The 26,549-nt window shown below is 48.1% G+C and overlaps 1 protein-coding gene across 2 annotated transcripts in view; it reads left to right on the top strand.

Annotated features, from left to right (window-relative positions):
* ALDH18A1 (aldehyde dehydrogenase 18 family member A1) overlaps positions 1–26,549 on the top strand; it is a 508,980-nt gene that overhangs the window by 159,482 nt on the left and 322,949 nt on the right. Inside the window, exon 6 of one of the 2 annotated variants that reach the window (XM_086922580.1) lies at positions 9,358–9,510. In XM_086922580.1, the coding sequence (XP_086778706.1) occupies positions 9,358–9,510 (153 nt within the window). Of the gene's footprint in view, positions 1–9,357; positions 9,517–26,549 lie in introns of both variants that reach the window. The other variant, XM_086922579.1, reaches the window with a different exon arrangement.

Here is a 26,549-nt window from a genome sequence, read left to right as displayed (position 1 = left end):
AAAACATGACATATGGAAAGAGGGACCGCCGGGTACAGGAGAAGTTAGGTTAATTTTTAAATTTTGTAGATAAGAAGGATCAGACTCATTCAATCCACCGAAAGTACATTGCAGGCAATGAACCCAGCAAGTTAGCAACAAAACGAAGGACAATAATCGAAAAATCAGCAAACAATGATACTAATCAGGATGATGGCACATTCTAACAGTACTTACTGGCCATTGCCCGCCCCACGGACGTAGAACACCTAAATCCACGAAAGTAACAGGACCAACAGCGGAAAGAATAAGCAGCTCTACACCTAAGCAGACCCTCCAGGATTTTGCGATTTCGCGATTTGCAATAAAATCGCGAAATCTGCAGTTTTGTGTAAATGCCGCGATTTTTTCTAAAGTGCCCGCGGAATCCAAGGGATGCAGGTGAACGTGCCCGAGGCCCTGAGGGTTAGAGGCAGCTTGTAATGCTGAGTGACCCAATGAGGGTGGGGGCAGCTCGGGACCAGCAAATGTACCTTCACAGGGGCTGTAAGAATATGTGAACACACAAAAAAGCCTCATTTACATGTAAATGGTCTTTTAAAGACCTGTTAAGTAAGTACTCGGCTGCGGCTGCAATCAGATGCTCGCCAGCCCACGAAGCTGTCTCTGGGCTGACACACACGACGGGGGGGGGGGGGGGGGGGGGGGGGCTGAAGCCCCGTGAGCTCAATGGGTGTTGAGCGCCTGTTCACAGCCCTCCTGGTTTCTGGGCGGTCTTCTGTCTCTTCACCTCTCCCCTTCCTCCCCCTCTGTTTCTTCTCCCTCTCCGATGGCTGTCTCTTCACCTCTCCCCTTCCTCCCCCTCTGTCTCTCTCTTGAAGCCACCCCGCCTGCTGCAGTTAACCTGGGCACGGCGAGCAGCCCTGCGCTTTCTAAACCAGTTGCATATAACCCACTCTGAACCTATTTTTCTTGACACAATCACTGCTTTGCTACGAGTAAATAAGAGCGCCTCTGTAATCATATGTCAGGTTCACTCCTAACATCCTTGTGGCACAATCTCAAAATTAAGTTAGATGGGAAAATGCTATTTTGGGTTTTTTGGGCCCTCAAAGCCGGTATTCAAACGGAGTGTGCACTGTTCACCAATAAACAACCTATCAATTTATAACAATATACAAAGTTCCCTGATACTTAATTTTTAATTTCTTAGTTACAACCTTAGTTCGTTGTATTCACATTGTTTGCAATGCCTCATACATCACCTAAGCAATACATTCTCTAACATAAGTTTACATTAAACTTTTTTTAGCATCAAAAGTTATACTGTAATATTTTACATAATACAGAAAAGTGTTGGTATTATATGGGTTTCAGGTATGCCCCTGAGGCATGGACTTAATTGTCCCGAAATGCATCGGGCAAGGAAGAAACAGGATGCGAATTTCTGTATTTAGTATGGGGGGCTTTGCAGAATGATGGGAAGTTGAAGTTTGTGGTCCCGTAGAATCGTAGATCTATAGGGGAACAGCTATATGGGCTCAGGGGTGGGGTATTGATGCACGTAGAAGTCCAGGCGGAGGGGACAGGCGGATGAAAAGAACCGGAAAGACCCTTGCGTCACCAGCAAGATGAACTCATTCAACAAGCACTGGTAACGCCAATAGGCCTGGCTTTAGTGTCCTTACATGCATTCATCCACCTAGCAATCCGTATATCCATCCACCCCACCTATCCATCCATCCACATCCATTCCTCCATCCCCCCACCCATCCATCAGCCACCCGCTTATACATCCCCTCCGCCAACCCACCCAGCACCACGCCCATCCACCATTCCATAAAACCAACCACACCCAACTATCCATTCATCTATCTATCCCCTAGGCAACCACTTATCCATCTGTCCGTCCGCCCACCTACCCACCTCTAAATTCCGATCAAATTTTGTGGGATGAAAAGAGCTGTGAGAGACCAATAAAGTTGCAGAAAGCCTTGTTTGTGCAGGAGACAGCTGCGGGGATGGGGGTGGGGGGGGTACACTTGACACCCGCGGGGACGCGACTAATAATAATAAGTTGTGTTTTGTACAAAAGTAACAGTAACAGTATCCACCATGGGAAACAGGGGCTCCCGGGACCTACTCGTGCCAAGGTTCCTTCTCAGCTCAGAGAGATGTGTCAGAGTGGCAACACCGGGTAACCCTGGTGGAAGGGCCTCAGATGGGCGCCCTCTGTTGGGCACCCGGGTCGGTGGTGCCAGGGACCTTTCACAGGATCGGGTTTGTGGGCACCGGGGGCTCGGTGCCAGGGCACTTCAGAGAGATTTGTCTGTGGGCACAGGGGGCTCAGTGCCAGGGCCCTTCAGAGAGATTTGTCTGTGGGCACCGGGGGCTCGGTGCCAGGGTCCTTCAGAGAGATGTGTCTGTGTACACCGAGGGCTCAGTGCCACTTCCTGACAGCTTCTTTACCCCTGCGCCTGCGTCCATGATCCAACGTGGGCGCAGATGTAAAGAGATTCCCTCATCAGCATGGTGGGAGAGAACGCCCTATTGAGAGAGCGCACTGGCGCAACATATGTGCCAGCACTATCTGTATTACCTTGTTTATTGGGGCGGGCGGGAAGGACACAGAAGCACGAAAGAATAACTTTCCGGGCTGAATGGGGCATTAGCATTTAACAAAAAGTAACACCTAAACCAGAGCTTTACCACTACATTGTGGACATTCATTGCGTGTAACTGTCAAGCTGTAGGAAAAGGGAATTACTTAAACCCACAATCAAGAGTGTTTCTATGGAGGAATGCTTACATTAGTATACATACATAGCTTCATGTTGTTAAATAACAAAAAAAAATAAGATATCTGTGTTTGTTGTAGGAAAAATGGCCAAATAAAATGCCGCAAAATTGCCGCTAAATTTCCATATTTGTGCCGCTAAATTTCCATTTTTGTGCCGCTAAATTTGCTAATCCATGCCGCTATATCCTGGGGGTCTGCCTAAGCACCTTACTGACCCGAAAGAAAAAGAAAAAGTAAAAGAAAAAGCAAGAAGAGAGAAGAGAAATAAGGCCCATAGAAACTGAAACGAAACAAAATCCCCACCCCCCAACCTCCCACCCTGCACGCATGCGTAGGCTACGGCCTACCCCTCCCCCCCCCTAGCAGTGTGCCTGTCGCCCATAATCGAACCCGAAATTTAGAACCAGAAAAGGGAAGAGGAAAGAAAAAGAATTAACATAGTACACATAAGACCGGAGGAGGGCCATACGGGTATACCCAAAACTACCAGCATGTATTACTCTGGCCGCCCTTTCCCCGACCCCGTTACTGATACAAGACCAATGTTCAATATCCCCGGCAGTCCATCAGCATCCCAGCAGTACGAGGACAACAATCCTGACATGAGAGGAGACACCCTCAACCTTGCCCCCTGCGATACGGTGTAGCGACATAGTCCAGCTTCATGGTAGACATCCTGGAAGAAGCGAATGAACAAGGGGACCACATCAGAGTAGGAAGACGGCCGCCAAAGTCCATCCGACACATAGCCATGTGGTTAGCAGTGGTACAAGAAGAAGCAACGCACGGCAGTGATCTTCCAAAATCGGCTAGTCCAAGCAGTAGTAACCGCTCCAGGAGAAGGGAATGAGTCATGCCAGTAATCCCCGAAGGAGTCGCTAGACATGGTGTCCGGTGACGTTTCCCCAGCCATAACACAGCTCCAGAAACTTCGGACCTCTCCAAGGATGCTCCTGCCGGCACCTCAGCAGTATTGGGGTCTCGCACCCCCAACGTTTCAATGGCGACCGGGGCAGAGTAACCACAGAAGTCAGACACAGGGTGTGGCGCAGTGTCCCGCTCTCGAAGGCATCCGCGGTCAGGCAAGGGTTTTGCAGACCGAATCGCATCCATCCGGTCCCCCAAATCACGGGCAGCAGTACACAGGGCAGCTCTCAAAGTGCCTAGGGCGCCCAAAATGTCGCCAATCAACATTGGTGCCTCAGGGAGAGAGGATGCAGCATTCCCCTGTACACGGGGCGAACAGATGCGGAGCTGTCCCGGAAGTCGGCCGCCATCACCCTCCGCAAACTGTTGATCACCACGCCAGTACTCATCATGGCACAACCAGTCCGGGGGCACAGGGGTAGCACACTCCATCCCCCCACAGTGTCGAAGTGGCGTGGGCAGACGTCCGCGTCCGCAATAGCAGCCCAGGGTCCACACTTTCAGGAGCTGAAGGCAGGCAGGAAAATGGCGCCCACCACGGCGCTCGGGGAGACAATGTAACAAGCGGAGCCGTCCCCGGGCTGGGGAGACGATACAATGTTTCCCCCTCAGCGGCAGTGCCCAAAGCCTATGGAGCGGCAAAACAGGATGCGGAGATCACGATGCAGCTGCCACGTTACACCGGTCGGCTCTGTCCCGCCTGTAATGGCCGCTGTTGTTATGTGCAGGGCCGGCCGCACTCAGAGAACAAAGACCCGGTCACAGCCGCGCAGCGTCAGGAGGAGGTGAGGGCGTCTCGGCACTTTCACTGCCGGGATCGAGCAGAAAATCACATCGGTAGAACCGGGTTCGCCTCCCGATTCCGCTGACGCCACTCGGTATCAGGATAACCAGCAGGATAGGGCGGAAAACGGGAGAAGGGCGAGAGGGTCGGCGGAGCCGAGGAATCAGGCGGCCATCATGGTTGCGAGCTAGGCTCCTCCGTAAATTCATTCTTATATTCATCTGTTATCCAAGGAAGGGTAATATAAACAGAGTAATCTTCTTTGATGTCATGCTGTATAAATTAACGAATGTAATGCCCTTCGGTTCCATTAAATACGTTAAAGTAATTATTCATTTGATCAAAATGTAGGTTAAAGTAATATGCATATTCTGATTCAGTAATTTGATGCAGGGTAATGTAATGCTTGTATTCTTCTGTAATCTGATACAGGGGAAGTAACCTGTAATCTGATTCATAATATGAAGGTAACGTATGTGATCCAGGATAACAATTTTATTCGGTTTCTGCAATCTGCTGTGGGGTAAATGAATTCATTTAGTCTGATTCTATAATCTCGTGCAGGATAAAGACACCCATTTTAGTTATTTCTATTTAGTCTGATTCTATAATCTTGTGCAGGTTAAAGACACCCATTTTAGTTATTTCTATTATCTGATGCAGGGTAAAATAGTCTGTTATCTTTTTGTAATGTAATGCATGCTACAGTAATCAAGGCCCTCCATTGTTCTGTAATGTGAGGTGGATTAACAAGTGCAGTCCGCGCCGCTGCTGCCCACACCACCCCTCTTGTCTGCATGTGAGGACCGTTTGTACTTCTGCTGCTTTTTAGGTCGAGGACTCCGTCGCACTGCGTAAGCAGTGGGCGGAGCTCCGACAATTTTATGTTTCCTAGTGTAGGGGGCTTGAACCCGCCCCTCTTCTCCATTGGCTGGTCTCGTAAATGCTGGCCAGCCATTGGAGGAGAGGCGCGTCACTCCGTTCAAGACCCGTCTTTTTCGGATTGAGGGGTGTGTTTTTTCGTTTATTACTATTTACTTTCTCTCCTCTTCCCATTGGCTGGAATTTTACCTTCCAGCCAATGGGAAGAGGAGAGAACGAAAACACGCCCCTCAATCCGAAAAATGACCCTGCTTTCTCCGAGGCATTTCTGCCTCGCTTCGGAGAAACGTGGTCGTGGTCCTGTGGGCTCGGCTCTGGGGGAATTCTGTTTTCATCGCACTCCGGATTCTCATGTTTCATTACTGTTCTTATTGTGAAGCGCTCTGACACCTTCGGGTAAAGTCTGCGCTATATAAAAACGCATTAAATAAATAAATAAAAAAGTAAACAAAATAGGTGTTTATGTGCGATTCAGGTTATGGTTGTGCGCTTATTCCCCGGTATGATCGCATCTGTACACCCGGCCGCAGCCCTCTCCATCCCACGCGATATCAATCTCATGACCGAGGCTCCTATAGGCACTGTCTGCCCTCAACGAGTTTACGGGCCGCTTCCGACCCAGCCCGGTGCAAAGATGCTCTTTCGGCCGGTCAGTCCCCGCCGGTGGACTTTGAGCACTTCGCTTTTTGCTTGTTATTGTCCCCGCTCCTCTGACTCGCCCATCCTCAAGTCATGGTCTTGCAGCTGATGGGTGTCCCAGATGCAATCTCTGCCAATGCCAGCCTCTGTTATCGAGAAGGCGGCATAATCCACCCTACAGCCGCCGCCTTACCAACATCTGGCGGCTCTGTTGCGGGAACAACTGAGCTCCCGAGTCCGGCCACAGTCTGAACTCCGAGCTCCGCAGCCGCTGCCTGCCCCTACCGCGCCCAGATATCCGTTCCCTCTCGCAGGTAAAACCCTCAACACCATTGCCACTGGTCGGGGAACCCCTGGTGCACCCCCACGCCCGCACCCAGCGACTTCTCTGCAGCTCTGGCACAGTGTACGGTAGGCACATTATGGGGCCTTCTGCAGCGCGAACACCCCTCTTCCTGCCTGAGCATCCCCATGTTCGCAGTCCGCCCCGAAAGACCCCCCTCAGCCCCGTGTATCCTCTGCACCCCAATAAAGCCTTTGCCCCTTATCACATCCGAGTGACCCTGAGACACCCGATTCTCTCGGCTTTGAGAGCCCCGGACTCAGGATAGACACGAGTCGCAGTCGCTCATCCCCTCTCCATGAAAACACCACACTTTCGTTTGAGCACCCCCAATTCAGATCGAACTCTGTGGTATAGCACCTCAATTGAGCCCTATTGCATCCGAATGACCAACATTTTCCCCAGTTCCCTCCCACCTGCTGTCGCTTGATCGCCACTCCTGTTCACTGATCCACCTCTTAATCTCCCCCGCCGCTCTTACACCCACTCCCCCTCACCCCCACTCAAGGCTTCCCTCCCCCTGCTCGTGCCCGAGGAGAAGAGGTGCTTCTGCTGTTGAGCTATGATACATCTGCCTGCCTGAGAATGGAAGTTCCCCAGTACAGCAGGCCGATTAAAAGAGATGGCACTGTCTATTTAACAGCAGAGCAGCCTGCCTGCTCAGTCCCGTTGAAAGAAAGGAAACTCCGCTGAGAGGGCAGCAAATGGTTAATTTAAAGAAAGGACATCAGTCGAGGTAAAGTCTGAAAAGTTCAGCTGCCTGCTTGGATACGCTTGTCCTGTCCAACTAAAAGCACAGCACCATCGCAATACACCCCCCCTGTGGAAAAGTGCTTGTACTGTCCAACTGAAAGTACAGCAGTCTTTCTGAAAAGTGCAGGCACCGTACAAATGAAAGCACAGCAGAAACATTCTGGTACTCTCCAACTGAAGGCATAGACCCGCACATGAGAATTGCATGCGGTGTTCAGTTTAAGATACACGAGCCCTGCTGAGAATGTCTATGCTGTAGAACATAAACTTTTCTGAGGCATGCTTGTGCTCTCTATTGAAAACAGGCAATGGCAATGCCACTGTTTGACTTATAACTAAACGTGCATATTCAGTCTCTGATGAGTTTAGGCACTCATTCATTAACTCATCACACATGTGCCCTGTAGCTCTTTCTTCCACACATGCACCCTTCCATTCTCTGACTCACTATTGCATTCACCCACTCACCCGAATTCTTTATTTCACTCATGATTAGTAAAACACACACTCAATGTAAGCAAACATATGCAAGATACATTTATACAAAAGCAGAAAAGTTTTTAAAAAATGCTTTGCATTAAAGAATAAGGTAAACATAACTGTGGGTGGCCATCTTGGAATGGAATAGTGTATAGTTTATCATTGTTTTAAGGTTCCAACATGGCGACTCATTTAGAAGCAATATCTCAGCCAGCTTAGAACAATGAACCAATGATGCACCAAGGACCATACCATTGCACGAACACTGCAATAGGTCTCGAATTTGCGAGAGATTAAGCTATTGGCATTGTAAATGACAATGCCATTTACTTATCGGTTTTCAAAACCAACACATAAATAAAAAATTTGTCATTTACAATGCCAATAGCTTGGATCGTAATCAGAATAATCTCATGATGGGCAATGTCAAATGCTACTGATGAATCCAGAAATATCTTGAGCACGGACACCAATGAGATATATGATATGTGTGGCTCTGTGTGTGTGTGTGTGGCGCTGTGTGGATAGATTTTTTTGTAGGTGGCTCGATGTGTGGGTGGCTCTGTCTGTGTGAGGGTGGCTCTGTGTAGGTGGCTCTATGTGAATGACTGTGTGAGGGTGGCTCTGTGTAGGTGGCTCGATGTGAATGACTGTGGGTGGCTCTGTATGTGTGTGTGGGTGGCTTTGTGTGTGTGGCTCTGTGTGTGTGGCTCTGTGTGGGTGTAAATGCAATAGGTCAATGGCATTGTAAATGACAATGCCATTTATTTATTATTTTAAAAAAAAATGTCATGAGCAATGCCAATAGCTCTACCTTTAATAATGCCGAGACCTTTGCATTGTAAATGCTTGTTTCCCTTTCTTATGGTGTTTCATACTCGCTGGAAGGTATCTGCAGTATAAAACCTAGATTTTCTTGTTAGCACTTCACAAGTGCTCAGGTGAAACTGTGATTGAAAGGCAGGTATTTGAATTTGTTCAACTTTTATACGCAAGATAAATGCATTGCCTGTAAGGATGCTAAATGTGTCTGTGTATTTACCTCCAATAACAATGTAAATAGCAACGACTCATTTATTATTTGTATTTAATTACTTTTATAGCACTACTCATCCAGATGCAGGGAGTCCGAGTACTTTACATCACACACATTATCGGGAGAGAATGAATTGCAGAAGTGTGCAAATCAGTGCACAGCAAATGTTGCATGTGACAATGAGGGTTCCAATGTGTAAAAGTCACACTCCATTCATATTAATAGGCATTTATTATATGGTACAAGTTCATGGCCTGGTGAAAAACAAGTTGGGGTTTACAACTTAATGCAATGGCTGGGGTTCTCAGGACTAAGAAGACTGGATTGCGACCCAAAGAAACCCTTTTTACCAACCTTCGAATAACAAAAGATTGAGAGAACAACAATAAGGTTCTAAACCTTTGCATGCACCTCCTGGATACCGTTTCATAGCTCACAGTGCTATTTTAGAAGGGTTGTAAATTATGAACTGCGAGTAACATAAGGATCTCCGTGACAATCTACTGATCTATCTGCTTAAAATACAAATCTGTGGTTTACACGTTACTTATTCCGCTTGACAGTAGTGACTTTAACCCTTTATGCTACTTTATGATGAGTCAAAACTTTGACTACACAAAAAAAGAAATATGTAGCAAGTGCACTACTAGTTAAGTTAATTGTCAGACTCCCTTTTCGTGACTCTATCTGTTTTCTGCTGCTAGAATTTAACCGCAAATTGTATTTATTTTCAGATTTTGGTCACCAACCTGGATTTTCATGACGAGCAGAAGCGTCGGAATTTAAACGGAACATTGCACGAGTTGCTGCGGATGAACATCGTTCCTATTATCAACACCAATGACGCAGTTGTCCCACCTCCTGAACCCAACAGTGATCTGCAGGGGGTAAATGTGGGTACAGTATTCCTGTGGGTTGCGGCCGCTCTGGAGCTCTGCCTTTGTTTAGTGCATGGCTTTAGCTCTGCATGAAGCGCAGTTCATCCCGAAAGTGACCTGCGAGGGATGAAGGCTGTTCATCCCGGAAGTGACCTGCGAGCGACGGCAGGTGACGTATGGAGAAAGCAGATGCTTTTGGGAGAGAATGCGCTTGTGCTGCCTTGACAGTGCATGTGGGAAGGGCGGCAGTACTACAAAACACTCACGCAACGCCGCTTTTATCGCTCAACTACTTACACGCGCATCTGCGAATTAAAATTGCATGCTTAAACTAACCCCTCCGAATCAAGTGCAGCGCTGTGTATTAGTGCTTAACCGATGGTGCGTGTTTTTTTTTCTTCAATGTAAGCTCTTTATAAAAGAACACATTTAAGAAATCTGAAGTGAATGTCACGTGTATGTATTTTTTTATTCATTTCCCCACGTACCGTTTAGCAGTAGAATCCAGAAGCACTTCATTGCGCACCAGTGTTTGCTTTGTAAGGCAGATTTTCATATTTGAACCGTGTGCCCACTAAGCCAGAAACTGTAAGAAGAAAGCTCTTTACCGAGATGGAAGGGAGGAAAGCAAATATCAAAGCACCGATATCGGCAGCCCTCCTCCGCAAACATTTTAAATAGCTGCTTTAGCGCACAAGAAATTAAATAAATCAGACAAAACACATGGTTTGGTGGGAAACAGTTTGTGTGGCAGGTTTATTTCATAAGTGAAATATGCCAGCATGGTAGGTTAACTTATGGGCGATCCAAGGGCAGGCAGCAGCGAGTGATCTAAGCTGCCCACCCGGATGAGCCGAACAGCACCATGGGCCAACCCATTTGGTGCTACCATTTTTTATTTGGGTAGTTTCTTACTTAAATCCATGACCACCAGTCTCAGATTATTGCTCACACCTTTTTAGGGGTTGAGCGTACAACTCACACCAGGCGATGGCAGAAACTAGAACCAGACACATGGGCAGCCAAACTAAGGGAGCACGTCCCCCTCCCATCCTTAGACCCCATAACTGGGGACATAGAGTTTAACACCTGGATCACCCAATCTCTAGATTCCGTCCTGCCTAAAACCCACTCGCTAAAACATACCAAGAGAGTTAACCCCTCACCCTGGTACACCCCTGAACTCAACACTTTGCGCAAAATGTGTAAAAGGAATGAACGTCTGTGGAGGAAAAGTAAAACAGAGGAAAATAAAGAAACATTTCGCACCTCCATAAAATCTTATAAAAAGGAGCTACGCAACACCAAAATTCGCTTCTACGAGAGCAGAATTAAAAATGCTGCCTGCTCGGCCCACGAAACCTATTCTGTTCTCAAAGAACTCCTCCATGCCCCTGACCCCCCACTCAAAGCCCTCGATCCCAAGGAGGCAGAAAGTAAATGCAGTAACTTAGCCACATTCTTTGACGAGAAGATCCAAAAAATCCTTCTGGACATACCCCCTCTTGAACCGGCCCACACGGATCGGAATCTCACCATCACTATCACCAATCCCATCCCTCCGGCCAATAACCCTCAACCCTTTCTAAACACCTTCGGCCCAGTGACAATGGAGGAGGTAGAGGCAACGATGGCCTCAATCAAAAGTGGCTCTCCCCTCGACCCTGCACCCCTCCGCTTCCTGAAAAAAGTGTCCAGGACCATCATCCCCCCCCTCACGGCTCTAATTAACTCCTCCTTTTCGGAAGGTATAGTCCCCCCCGGCTGGAAAGCGGCAGCTGTTAAAGGCCTCCTAAAAAAACCCTCCTTAGACCCGAAGGACCTTTCCAACTACAGGCCCATCTCCCTTCTCCCAGGAAACAGCAAGATCACAGAGAAGTTGGTGAACAAACAACTGTCACTCTTCCTAGAAAACAACAACCTATTGGGGGTCTCCCAGACAGGGTTCCGTCCAGGTCAGGGCACTGACATCGCCCTCCTGGCGGCAGTAGAGAAGGCCAGAAGCATTCTGGACACGGGAGGATCAGTGGCAGTGATCCTCCTGGACCTCAGTGCGGCCTTCGACACTGTAGACCATCCCACCCTAGTCCAACGACTGGGAGAAATGGGAATAAAGGGTATGGCCCTGAAATGGCTAAAATCCTTCTTAGCAGGACGATCCTTCCAGGTTTGGGAGAACGACAGCCACTCACCTATCATCCCCCTCCGATGTGGAGTACCGCAGGGCTCATCCTTGAGCCCTACGTTATTCAACGTATACATGGCTCCATTGGAGAAGAGGATCACCCCGTTCGGCGTGTCCTTAATTAACTACGCCGACGACACCCAGTTGGTTGTCACCCTCACCCATCCCCATCATGCCCCTTCTGACCTTCACAGCTGTCTCTCGGAAGTCCATCGATGGATGAATCTTTCATCGTTAAAACTGAACGGATCAAAGACCGAGATACTACTGTTAGGTCACACGGGCCCCGCCCTTCCACCTCATCTCTGGCCCAGCTGCCTGGGCGACCCTCCCGCACCTAAGGACGAGGTTAAAAGCCTAGGTGTGTGGATTGATAAGGACACGACCTTCAAAACCCAGGCAAATAAAACAGCAGGGACATGCTTTGGTCTCCTCCGGGCCTGCAGGAAGATCTTCCCTCTGCTCCCAGCCACCGCAAGGAAGCTCCTTATACAGGGCCTAATCCTAGCGAGATTAGACTACTGTAACGCCATCTCCCTGGGAGCTCCTGAAGCCACCCTTAATGCGCTGCAGAAAGTCCAAAACGCTGCCGCCCGCCTTCTCACGGGCACACCTTCAAGATCCTCCGCCAAGCCAGCTCTCAGGTCTCTGCACTGGCTGCCAATCAGAGAAAGAGTCATCTTTAAGGCCCTCTGCCTGGCCCATAAGACCCTCAACAATAACGCCCCCCCCCCTTCTCAAAGAAATCTTAATCCCCTACAAAGTGAAAAGAGACCTCCGGTCCAATGGAGAAAATCTTATTTCAGTTCCCAGAGTTAAAAAAGCCAAAACCGGTGGCCGCCGTTTTTCGGTCCATACGGCCAAACACTGGAACTGTTTACCACGAAGTCTGAGGACAGAATCAAACCATCTTCGGTTCAGGAAATCCTTAAAGACCCTCCTTTTCCCCCAAACATAACTTCAGTCAGATGGCCGGAAGCCTCAGGAGAAACAGCTCAGCGCTGGGATGCTCATCGAGTTACTACGCGCTTTATAAAACCATTAAATAAATAAATAATAAAGGCGAACCACCACTGTTCAGACTTGCAACTGCCCGAAGGACTAATGGGGCTCCTTCGCATACATCCCAGGCTCCTGCCCTAAAGACTCCAGGGGTTTGGCATTGAGCACCCTTACTCTGCTCCCTCCGATGGTACCCCTATGTACCAAATTGCCTCCGGATCGCCCTGTATCTCCACCACAGCCTTAGAGGTTGACATCGTCACTGCCAGGGCCACCCCCACCAAGGCAGGCTCCCTAATCACATGCAACCCGCATTTGCCAGTCCTTCTTGCAGGTCCAAGAGGAACCAGTCCATTCCAAGCTCTCACTGGTGTTCCCTGCCCTGACTACCCTGTGGTGTTTACCTTAATTAGGTCATGCCTTATGAAAACCAAAGCGCCTCTGATCGCTGAATCTGCACTTGGTGCTATTCACCCTTCTGTAGGAATGTTCAATAGTATCCCATGACCTGGCTCCCTGCCATACCCTGCGCAGGGTCGTCTCATACCACCATAACTCACAGTGCCCCATACATTTGCTGATATTAGCCATGGTAGGCTTCATTGCCCTGACTTATGTGCAGCTTACCAGGAAGGTGAGGTCCTCGCCACCAAGGTGAATTCCTAAATAGTGAGGGGGGGCTCACTCCGACCTGGACTCTGCTGCAGCTTTACGATCAAACTGCGCCAGTGTCTGTCGGGAGAACCCCACCCTACTATCAGAGTGCGGCGGGGATGCAGCAAAGTGCCATATGTTTATTTGTTAATAAGTTATTGTTGATGGCAAGCTCAATTTCGTTATCTTTACTCACCACCATTTGGAAGCTTCATCAACCGTCCCCTGGGACCAATTTTAAATTACTTTGCTCTTTGTTAACCCCATTTACGTGTAATATAATCTGTTGTGCTCTTTGTGCAAATGTTGCGCCTTGATATTGCGTGCTTGGCTATACCCTGTGTCTACTCCCACACTGACGAGACCCAAAGTTCAGGGTTCAACTGGTAACCATGTGCAGCACCAGCAGGAAATGGAGGTACCCTGGACATGGTCAATGTTAGGGGAAGAGTATGGAGTCTTTGCCGAATGGACCCAGTCATTGCTTGGTCTGGCACCACAGGGATACCCCTCCCCATCCACAATGCAATTTGCTGATAAGTCTCAAAGAACTGAAGATGTCATGTCCTTACATGGCTGCAAGGAGTGCCGCTCCCACCAAAACCAAGGTATGAGTGGATCTGAAGCCGAGGGTGTCGCCCGAGGTTCTTATAAACGTACCCCTAGTATTCTGCTTCATTTCATGACGTTGTTACCTGCAAACCCATCAGAGTCTAACTGCGATCTTTTGATGTCACCGTGCTTATGCCCCCCACCCTAGTGGAGATGGCCCAGCCAGTGCCAAAATTCTGATAAGGTATTGTCAGACTGCAGGCAAGCAGAAAAGCCTTGAAGGTGAGAACGTGGTGCAAAAAAAATATGTAAATGTACCTGCGTTTGCCTAAATTAGAGAATGCCAAATGTTTTCAAATAATTTTGTCATCATTTTGCATCTAAACCAGTGTCTCCTAAAACATTTAGAACCATGAGCCATTTTGTATAATGACAACCTTTAGCACCTCATGACTTTAAAAGCCATGAGTCAGGCGATTTTTCTTTTTTTTTTTAAACGTGAACTGACGCATCCTGTGACAAGCACTCTTGTTTACTAAGAGCGCGTTTCCCATTGAAATGACCGCTAAATTTTCCCAGACACATAGTTTTATTGATACAACTATATTAAACAACATATTGTGCCAAAATCCAATTGCAGTGAATATTTGGCTTTTGTGGATCACCAAGTTTAGTGCCTTGTTTTGTTCTAACCGTATTAAAATCGTTGCTTCCAACACACTTCAGAATTACAAGAAATGCGCTTCGTTTGCTGTCCCGACTGCTGTGTGCCCAGTTCATTCACAGCAGTTTCTTTATACATTTTCTTTTCTTTCTCGGACTACAATTTAAAGGAGCAATACTCCTAGTTTTAAAGTAAATAAAGTTGTGCAGACATTTTCATAAGACATGGCCTCACGTTCGACCTCTGCTTGCAGTGCAGTGAACGTGACGAGTCAACTTCAGAGTTTAAATGTATCTTTATTAAACTTGGGCTTCCAGGACCCATGCTGTAACTGATCCTTTTCCCTGAAGTGTGTGGTAACTCCCACAGTCAAAGCTATGTGGTTTTTGCACCGGAACGTGCATCATACCATCTGAGGCCCAAGCTGGTTCAGCAGTCACCTCCCACAAATTAGACCCAGGGAAAGTTATTCCTTGGCAGTACTCTGTTCGTGTCCCTTGGAACTGGTTACAAATAGCCCTGCCACTTTCCATTGGTCAGCGGTCGTCTCCGTTTCTCTGAACCTAAACCTCCCTAGACCATAAGTCTCAAACGGGTAATGCATGAGCTACTAAAGCCCTGCTCATCATTCAGAGGGTTTATGTACATTAAAGAAAACAGCCTGTTCATGTCAGGGGCCCTTAAAGTGGGAGCCAGCCGAATCAATGGAAGGCCTTCATGCTAAGACACAAATGCAACATGACCCTATGTGTCCACAATGAGAGTAAACACGTTAGGGCTTCACTCTATCTTTCAGACATAGAGCTGGAGTCGGAGCAGAGTTGTCTTGGTGTGTGCCAGAATAGAAGAGGTGTTCGAATGGAAATTGTTAATTTCCAGAAACTGATATGCTGCTTAAAGACAAAATGGTTGGATTTCCAAAGATATTTAAACTAATAACTGACTAGTGACTCAAGCTGAATGAAAGAGACGTATTGGAGTGGTTATCCTTCGTGCCTGAAGGGCTTCCAGGCGATATTGTACATTGATACAATTTATTAGTAGCTCTAGATGATTTAGCGTTAGCTGAAGTAGTTCTTATTACAGAAAAAGTTAGAGACCCCTGCTCTAGATGAGAATCTGAATCTGCACCTTCCATCCATAGGGGAAGGTTGTGAACCCATGTGCCTGAAGATGGTGGCACAGCTCTTCTGATAGATACATCTGCCGTGTGGATTCCTCACCTTGTGATTCCTCACCTTGTGAATATCCCCCTTGCGTCAGCAACATTCGGAATGACGCAAGGGGGATATTCACAAGGTGAGGAATCACAAGGTGAGGAATCCACAGGCAGATATAGTATCTACCAGAAAAAGCGTAAGGTAAGTAACTTGTTCGCCTGGGCCAGGGAATGTCACATGTCATTTGAACACATACTACGTTTAGCTTCTTTCGCATAAAGTCAACTGCTTTGTTTGCTTGAGTATACATGGTACAGTACCTGTATTGACCGGTTCTAGGGCTCTAACTGTTGGACTTTTGTATGGTGTAGAAAGGGTTGCCTTAGCTCCACTACCCCCCTTAAGACCTGCTGCTTCATCATAAACCCCATCTTACCAGTCCTCTAGCTTTAGAACCCAAGGAAGCATGTGATTGGATGACAAAGTGGTGTGATTTGAACTGCTATAACTATGTGGAAAAGAAGGAACAGGCCACGCTGCTTGAAAAGCAAATCATGTGTGCACAGTTCCATCTTGTGACACACATCTGACAGCTGGGATAACTAAGAAGCTCCCTATCAATGGTAATTTGTAGTAAATCACTGATTTTGTCAACAGCGGACATATTCACATGCTTGGCACTTTAACCCTATCTGCCCCCAAACTCCACACCATGTGCCACCCAGCTATGACTCTGGTTGATTAATATAGAAACTAGACCGAAGGCAACTAAGGTAATTTTGCTCGGCTCCAAGTAAAAATACTTGCCTAGTCCTGGTTTAATTTCTAGAAGCATTGCATTTAATGCCATCACCCATCTTATTCCATCTTAAACTCACCAGTTAACCTGCTCACACAAGTGGCCATCTGGGAGCAAGCCCAGTGTGACCTGGGAGTCTAGCGGTCACGTTGGGATCTCCCTTAACGTTTCTATTGCTCAGGGAAGGCACAGGATGTCCCGCCCCTGATGACTACACTATGCAACAGTTTCTTCGGTTGTTCTCCGAAGCTGGCCTCCTGACGCGACGCCTGATCTGGAAATGAGGAATGCCATCGGGGACTTTACCTTATGTGAGTAAATTTACGGGATTAGATCAGATCTCAGCCTAATAGGGGGAGAAAAACCCTGCTTTCACACACCTCGCAAGTAGTGTGAAGCCGTTTTTTCCACTTTCCCATCTAACATTTAAAATGGCTCCCAATTAATCAGCAGACCTACCGGAACAACTCCCTTGTTAGTTACTAGTTACCCTCTGAAGATTCATCTACCATAACAGCATCCATCTTGGAAGAGTTCGCATCTAAAAGAGGTAGCCATCCTGTAATGTTGAATCCCATTTAATCATGAATCCCACAGCAGCTTCAAACTGGGGACTAAAACGGCAGCCATCTTGTAATGGCTAATGACTATACTATCAACACCATATAAACAGACAGGCCTTAGACCCCTACGAATTGGCAACCTTCCTTCACGTTTATTGAGATAGCCCTATTTATCGTTTCCACTCAACATAGCATCCAACAAAACTGCAGATGTCCTGCAACAAATTCCCTCAGAGTGAGAATTATCACTCTTAACAACCTTCTGGAAACTGGCGCTTAAACATTCTGTTTTTGTCTTCCGAGCTCTCCCCCACGATACAAAGGAAGCTTCACACCATGGTGGGACCTAACATGATACTAGATGGCAACAGCGCATACTCTATTCATTACCCCCCTAAACTGTCGAAAAATGGCTCTAAAACCTTCAAGCACAATTTGCTCAGAAAAAACCCTGATACCTTGTTCCTAGATCCCTCCTTTAATGTCAAAAAAGGCACTATACTCAATAACTTCATATTTTTCACAAGAAAAATAGCAAAATGGCGACTGACCTTTTCCAAGCTATTAAACATCCAGGAACATAAAAATATCCCCTACGGAACTAGGATTACTACGACTCCCTCGCAAAACCTCAGAGCTACACTGAACATAACGTCCTACAAAAATGGCACTGTGCTCATTCAAGCAGCTAACAAGGACCTAGAACTATTCGATAATTACTTCCTCACCCTCAAAACACACATCACCACCACATTTAGCGTCTCGCAGGACCATGCCACTCTTACCACCCCTTCATCTCCTGATGATCAACGACCCCCTACCCCACTCAGAACTGCTGCTAGTAGCATTAGCAACCATCATCAGCTCGGTGTTTTAAAAAGCCAGGCCAGCAACCCACTGTTTGCTCCTCAGGGCCTAACCTCTCCCTCCACCCCGTCAGCTCATCCTGAAGACCAACGTCCGACTACCCCACCTAAAACTGTTAGAAGTAACATTAACATTTCTCATCAGCTCTGGGCTTTAAAAAGCCACTCCGTCAACCCACCCAGGTTACCTCAGAACCTAACTCCGCCCCCCCCCTCCCTATCAGCGCCTTCGGAGGAGCTTCGACCCGTGCCTCTTTCTACATCTGCTGAAAGAAGCGGTAACAACTCCCCGCCAGCTCACACACCATATCACCTCCCTCCTCTAGAACTACCAAGAACAACCAAGACAACGCCCCCTATCAACAAGCCTACTTCATCTCCCCCCCCCATCAAGATTCTCCTAAAACACAGACTTGCGTCACTGTACAAAATTTACAAAACGTTGTCCTAGAAATCAGAAACATCCTACATCTCGCTGAAAACTCCCTTTCCACACTTAAACATCTTGAAAAATCCCTAGCAACAGGCGAGAAGGTGATAAAAACGATCCCTCTACCACTATCGGTTCGAGTCTTGCGCACATACAGACTCTCCAATAACATAACGGGCAGTGAAATCCAATCACTTCTACAGCAATATGAAACCGCGGCTGGTCCTACCTCTAATAAAGATGAATATGCTATACTCCCAGTCCCTAGCGACCCAAGTAGAACTTCTCATCCAAGACCTAGAAGAATAAATCTGAATAACCTTCAATCATTAACCGCACACATTGAGAACCCTGAGCCAATAGTAAAGAGCGCCGCAAACGCGCTCTCCTGTCTTCTACTGAACTGCCGGTCAGCCCCAAAGCACGCATCTTACATCGCCGACCTTGCCCTCAACAGGAAAATTGATATAATCATCCTCACAGAAACTTGGCTTAATGAGTCATCCTCCCCTTGCCTAGATCTTTTTGTCCCCCCCAACTACAACATCATTAGACAGAAAGCACAAGACAGGCGAAGGCTTAGCCTGCATACATCGGTCCGACATCTCCATCTCGAAATTTCATTCGAAACCCCTTGTCTCTTGTGAATACTTGGGGATTTCTGTTAATTCTTCAAGTACCCATTCTCACAAACTACACATTCTTTACCATCCTCCATGGTTGAATGCTGAATTCACTGAACAGCTTATGAAAATTATTAGCTCAAACTTTTTCTATCACTCCAAAGACATATACCTGGGTGATTTCAATCTCCACTGGGATAACCCCCTGGACAAGCAGGTTAACGCCCTCAAAACCTTCCTAGCAGACCATTCCCAAAAATTGGATAAGAGACACAAAAACCATCGATTGGAACAGCTAGGCCTCTCACTGTGAGAAGGTTCTCACTCCCCCCAATAACGGGTTACACGTCCATGACCTCACAGCTCACTACAACTCCGTAATGACCAGTGTCTCAGAGCAAGCCGCTCCACCAAAAAAGAATTTGGGAAAAAGACAAAAACCCATGGTTCAGCGAAGCCTTAAATGAAGAGAGACGCAAACTCAGATCAGCGGAACGGAAATGGAGGCATCATCCCTCCCCCAATCATCTCAAACTTCTCCGGAAATCGAGAAACTACTACAATAAAAGTATCCTACAATCAAAAAAATACTTTTTCAGATCCGAACTAGACAAGGCCAAAAATAGACCAAGGAAACTCTTTGAAATTCTGAAACAACAATCTAACAAATTCGCTAAATCTTTACTCCTAACATCTAAATCACAGTTGAGTAGTGTCGAATTGTCCTCATTTTTCTCAGCTAAAACTAACTCTCTTCAAGTCTAACTTAGTGTAGCAGCACTCAACTCAACCACCCCTAAGAGCAGTCAAGCCAGTATGCAATGCATGAGCTACCACTGCCCAAAAATAACTCTCACTGGGCCACTTTTAAACTCTACAATCTCAATGAAATCACCAATATTATTGCAACGACCAAACTTAACAACCCTGGCCCCTCAAATTGCTTACCCCACCTCTTCCATATCATCTCACCTCTTTGGACCAATATCATCAATGCCTCTCTAGCACAAGGTCACATCCCAGATTGCTTAAGAACAGGACAAGTCACCGCTATCCTTAAAAAACCTACTGCAGATAACTCTGACCCCAACAACGTCCGACCAATAACCAATAGTTCGAGGCATGTGGGCTGCTGAATTCATATCTGTGCATAGGTCCGGATGATCGCACATTGTTGTCCTGGAAGAGTCTTCGAAGTATCACGAGATAGGTGGCTCCTCCCCTGGACTACAGTGCGCATGGGCATCGACTCCATCCCCAGATTGTTTTTTTCCACCATTGGGTTCGGATGCATATTTGTTAACTCAAGTTCGGAATAGACAAAAAACTTTCTTTTTGGCCAAAAGGCCTTTAGTATATCGTCGGTATTGTCTTGCGATCGGTGCCCAGTTCTGTTCCAGCCCAGTTCCCGAGCCGGACATCCAGAGGAGCCGCGTGGCTTTTCGGCACCGAAGGCCCGGTCAACGCCAGAGGCCTTATCGACGAACCATCATGGAACGGAGCCCGTTCAAGAGATGTCCCATGTGCAACTCGAAATATCCTCACATCGACGTCCACCCGGTGTGCAACAAGTGCCTGTCGCCGGATCACGATGAAGCCAGCTGTATGGCTTGTTCTCGTTTCCGCTCCAAGAAGACGATTAGACTTCGACGCGCAGCGCGCAAGGAGGCCCAGCAGACGGCATGTGACCCGGTGAACATTTTCGATACCGGGGAGGATGAGGGAGTCGAGCAGGAAGTTCGAGAGAACCTGTCTGATCCCGCATCGGAGATAGACTCCAGCTACGACGCTGATATTGAAATGGTCGATATTGAAGACGTCGTCGACGAGCTAGGAGACGACGATGGGGCCTTTGGGGCAGTGGAAGATAGCTCAAGCGAGGAGCTAGGCCCAACCGTTGGTACGGGGGCCGAGACACTTAATAAGGCTCAGGTCGAGGGATCGCCACATGGCCTTACCCAAGTTCTTACACTGGGTTCTACAGCCTTGCCTCAAGGCCCAGCTTCGGACACTTCTAAGGAGCCACGGGTTGCCCAATCGAAACCGAAAGAGAAAGCATCGGTGTCTACGCAACCGAAAGCACTGGAGGCGAAATCGAAACCAAAAGTGCGTATTGCTTTGGTCAGCTCGAAGTCCTCTGAACTATCGGCACCGAGGAAGCATAAAGGTGTTATCGACCCGGTGAGGTCGCTAAAGGGTGTCGAGCCGAAGACTGGGACACCGAAAAAACTGGTCAAGGACGTCGACCCGAACAAATCGGCACCGAAGGCCGTCGACACAGACAAAGGACTCGGAGCTCAGAAGGTTCTCCATCCTACGCGTCGACCAGACAAGGCTAGGAGCGGTACGAACCTCGAAACCACGCCTGGCGGTGGCTCGAAGGAACCCGTCGAGTCGACGCAGCTGTCCGCCTCCTGCTCGAAGCAGGTGTCGGAATCGCTGAAACGAATTAAGGAGAAGGCTTCAACTGTCGGACCGAAGGATACTCCACCAACGAAGCCTGCCAGTAAACCTCAAAAATCGCCGGCGCCCATCCAGTTCACGCTGCCGCCGAAAGTGGTACCTAAGGCCTTCGTCCCTAAGACTGCCGTCGAAGCGTCCAAGAAGGTGTCCACGGGGCCGAAGCCCACAACTGCGGTAGTGGTCACGAAGCATCGACAACCCCCGCTTGAAGAGCAGTCGGAACAATTCATCGACGCCGACACGGGTAGACTTTCGATTTACAAATGAAAGATCGCCCCGGAACAGCCTATGGAGTCATAAAATCAATTCCATTGAAAAAGAAGAAGGATTCCACTACATCACTCGTTCTTGTCGAACCTATATCGCCACGTGGCCAAGACACTGCTCCTATCTCGCCCACTTACTGTGGAGACAGGGGAAGGTGACAATGAGGAGTACAACTGTCCTATAGACACTGATCCTGAAGATCACAATGAACCATGGGCGGACGCTGCAGACCCAGGAGATCCACACACTGCCCCGGACAGTCATGTGTATGCTGTAAAAACCTCGCCTACTGAAGACTCGGCGGCGTTTAATGCACTTATTGAAAGGGCAGCCAAAAATCATGATGTCCAGCTCCATGCTGACCCTATTGAAGTGGATTTTTTGTGGCACCTTTTCCACCTCAGAGAGAACTGTCAAGACTCTGCCAATGCTAAAGGGTGTCTTAAAACATGCTGGAGACATTTTTAAAGAGCCCACGAGGGCCAGGGTGATAAACCCCAGAATTGAGAAAAAGTACAAACCGGCGCCTGGGGACCCTACCTACATCAAGGGACAGTTGCCGTTGGACTCTCTGGTTGTTTCCAATGCCCGGAAGAGGGCAAACTCGCAAACAACGGGTGATGCTCCTCCCCCTGACAAAGAATCTAAAGTGCTAGAAGCATCGGGGAAAAGGGTGGGAGCTCAAGCGGCCAATATCTGGCGCATTTCAAACACTCAGGCCTTCTTAGCCAGATATGACAGGGCCCATATGATACACTTGAGACCCTGTAACAACACTTGCCAGATGAATATAAGGAGGCAGCAGAGATGCTCATACAGGAAGGAAAGCTCATATCAAATGCTTCTATCAAGTGTGCACTGGACGCAGCAGACACCGCGGCCAGAGCCATTAACACAAGTGTGATGTTACGGCGACATGCCTGACTGAGAATCTCCGGTTTCAAGCCAGAGATACAAACCACCATACTAAATCAGCCTGTAAACCCTGATCACTTATTTGGACCAGAGGTGGACACCACCTTGGAAAAAATCATAAAGGACACTGAAACTGCAAAGTCTATGGGGGCTCTCCAGTCGCAGCAGTTCAGGGGTGGTTCTTTTCGTCGCTCAAACAATAGAGGAGTTTCCAGAGGCCAGCCGTCCCAGCAAACACAGTACAATAAAGGTGGCGCGCAAACCACATACACCAAACAAGGTAGAGGTGGCTATCGTGGAAACAGCGCCAAGGGCATAGGTCGTGGAAACAGCTCCCGATCATCTGCCACTAACAAACAGTGACGCCTTGTCACTGCCCCCCGACCATACAACACCGGTCGGGGGGAGACTACAACAGTTCCTGCCAGTCTGGAAATCCATCACTACAGACAGGTGGGTCAGGAGGCTTATCCAGTACGGTTATTGTCTGGAGTTAACATCCACTCCACCCAACATACCCCCAAGACACCGTCCTATGTCCACAGAGCATTTGCACTTATTGCAGCAGGAGGTACTCGTCATGCTGCAAAAAGGAGCAATTGAGCTCGTGCCTGTGGAAGAAAGAGGTACAGGAGTGTACTCGCTGTACGTCTTGATCCCAAAAAAGGACGGTTCCCTCAGACCCATACTGGACCTCAGACCCCTAAACCAGTACATTCTATCAGAACACTTTCACATGCTAACATTGCAGCAGGTTCTACCGTTGCTCAGTCAGGGAGATTTCCTCGCAACATTAGATCTGAAGGATGCATACTTTCATATTCCGTTACACCCGTCACACAGAAAATACCTCCGATTCACCATTCAGAATCAGCATTACCAATTCAAGGTCCTCTCTTTCGGAGTGACGACGGCACCCAGGGTGTTTACAAAGTGCCTGGCGACAGTGGCTGCACACCTACGGAGACAGAACGTTCACGTCTACCCTTATCTGGACGACTGGCTTATCCAAGCAAAGTCGGCCAAGCAGTGTGCCGCCCACATGTCCCACACCATTCACCTTCTTCACGATCTGGGATTCTCACTGAATTACCCAAAGTCCCACCTTCAGCCCGCCCACGTACCGCAGTATCTGGGTGCGACCATAAACACTCTGGCAGCCAAAGCACAGCCAAATTCAGTGAGGATCAACAGCATTCAATTGCTGATACAAAAATTCAGACCGCAACACTCGCTTCCGGCACGAGTGTTCATGCAGTTGATAGGCATGATGGCCTCCTGCATCTTCATAGTCCCGCACGCGAGACTACATATGCATCCGCTTCAGGAGTGCTTAGCACGTCAGTGGAATCAGGCTCACGGACAGTTGAAAGACCTAGTGTTGGTAACCGGTCGTGCATACAACTCTCTGCATTGGTGCAATCCACAAAACCTTTGCAGGGGACGACCGTTCCAGGAGCCTGTGCCACAGATCATTCTGACAACGGACGCATCTCTCCAGGGATGGGGAGCTCATGTACTCCACTACACAGTGCAGGGACTATGGACAACGCAGCAAAAGAAGATGCACATCAACCTTCTTGAACTGATGGCTATCTTCATGGCGATGAAAGCATTCAAAGTACATCTGTGCAACAAGGTCGTGTTGATCCGGAAGGACAACATGACGGCCATGTACTACATTCAGAAGCAGGGAGGTACACACTCTTCACAGTTGTCTCATCTGGCTCAGAGCATGTGGAAGTGGGCCATTCAGAGGAACATCTTCCTCATGGCGGAACACCTCCCGGGCAAGGACAATCAGATGGCGGACCTGCTCAGCAGGTACAGCCACCAAATGCACGAGTGGGAGATACATCCATCAGTACTCCACCCGTACTTCCAGCAGTGGGGTCATCCAGAGATAGACCTGTTCGCCACAAAGGAAAACGCCAAATGCCAAAGCTTTGCCGCCAGGTTCCCACACCCACAGTTGCAGGGCAATGCGATATAGATGAACTGGTCAGGCATATTTGCGTACGCTTTTCCCCCAGCACCTCTAATACCGCTGGTGGCACGCAAGCTGAAGCAACACTCGATGACACTCATCCTGGTTGCTCCGACGTGGGCACGCCAACCATGGTACACCACGGTTCTAGAACTATCCGTGGTACCGCATCAAAGGCTGCACCTCACACCCAGGCTTTTGACGCAGAGCCATGGCGACATTCAGCACCCAGATCCGCAACAACTCAACCTGGCGATCTGGCTCCTGAGGTCTTAGAATTTGGCTACCTCAAGTTGCCTCCTGACTGTATGGATATCATAAGAGAGGCAAGGAAGCCCACCACCAGAGCATGCTATGCGGCAAAATGGAAGCGGTTTCTCATTTATTGTGCAGACCACAACATCAACCCGCTAGACGCGTCTACTCACAACATCATTTGTTATCTGTTACATCTATACAAATGCAATCTGGCCTATGCTTCCGTTCGTATACATCTGTCCGCAATAGCAGCTTATCTACAAAACAGGCAGCATCTCTCACTTTTCAGAGTGCCTGCCATTAAAGCTTTTCTGGAAGGACTCAAACGAGTCATTCCTCCCTGGACCCCACCAGCTCCTGAATGGAACCTAAATGTGGTCCTCACCAGACTGATGGGTCCACCTTTTGAGCCTCTACATTCATGCGAGATTCAGTTCTTGACGTGGAAAGTGGCTTTCCTGATAGCGATTACATCGCTGCGACGCGTTAGTGAACTCCAGGCACTAACTATCCAAGAGCCATTCATACAGATTCACTCCGACAGGGTGGTGCTTCGCACTAACCCTAGGTTTCTTCCTAAGGTGGTTTCACAGTTCCATATCAGTCAGACTATAGAACTGCCTGTGTTCTTCCAAAATCCTGAGTCAGTGGCGGAGAGAATGCTCCACACACTAGACGTCAAGAGAGCTTTAATGTTCTACATTGATAGGACCAAAGATTTTCGGAAAACAAAACAACTATTTGTTACCTTTTCGCCACGACACAAAGGCAACCCCATTTCCAAAGCAGGTATAGCCAGGCGGATCGTTAAGTGCATTCAAATTTGCTATCAAAAAGCCAAGCACACTTTAACGGTCCCCCCACGGGCCCACTCCACCCGAAGGTTGGGGGCCTCCATGGCTTTCCTTGGAAATATTCCTTTAGAAGACATATGTAGAGCAGCCACATGGTCTACCACACACATTTACGAAACACTACTGTGTAGATGTGCACTTCAAACAGCAGGCAGCTGTAGGGCAGGCTGTTCTAAAAACACTTTTTCAAACTGCTGCAGCTGGCACAGGCGGCCGCCGCTAATGGAGGGACTGCTATGTATTCTATACACAGATATGAATTCAGCAGCCCACATGCCTCGAACCGAATATGCTACTTACCAGTATGCATCTGTTCTTGGCATGTAGGGCTGCTGACATTCATATCGCCCGCCCTCCTCCCCGGCGCCTGTAGCGGCTGCAGCACTCGGAATTACTCTTAGCATGGTCATCACTCACGGTGTTACACTCCATCTTTGCCACAATGGCTAAAAACAATCTGGGGATGGAGTCGATGCCCATGCGCACTGTAGTTCAGGGGAGGAGCCACCTCTCTCGTGATACTTCGAAGACTCTTCCAGGACAACAATGTGCGATCATCCGGACCCAACACTAGGCGGCGATATATGCACAGATATGAATGTCAGCAGCCCTACATGCCAAGAACAGATTCATACTGGTAAGTAGCATATTCGTTCCCATGCAAGCCAAGGTCCTGGAAAAATGTGTTCAGCAACAACTAAACCAACACATCTCGAACTTCAATCTACTGAACATTCACCAATCGGGTTTCAGACCCAGGCATAGCACAGAAACAGCCATCTTACATATAGTAGATGACGCCCTGC

This window comes from Lissotriton vulgaris, chromosome 5 (assembly GCF_964263255.1).
Source record: "Lissotriton vulgaris chromosome 5, aLisVul1.2, whole genome shotgun sequence".
In the NCBI taxonomy this organism is placed as follows: Eukaryota; Metazoa; Chordata; class Amphibia; order Caudata; family Salamandridae; genus Lissotriton; species Lissotriton vulgaris.
The sequence above is the reverse complement of the archived record's forward strand: the minus strand, read 5'-3'. Positions and strand labels throughout refer to the sequence as shown.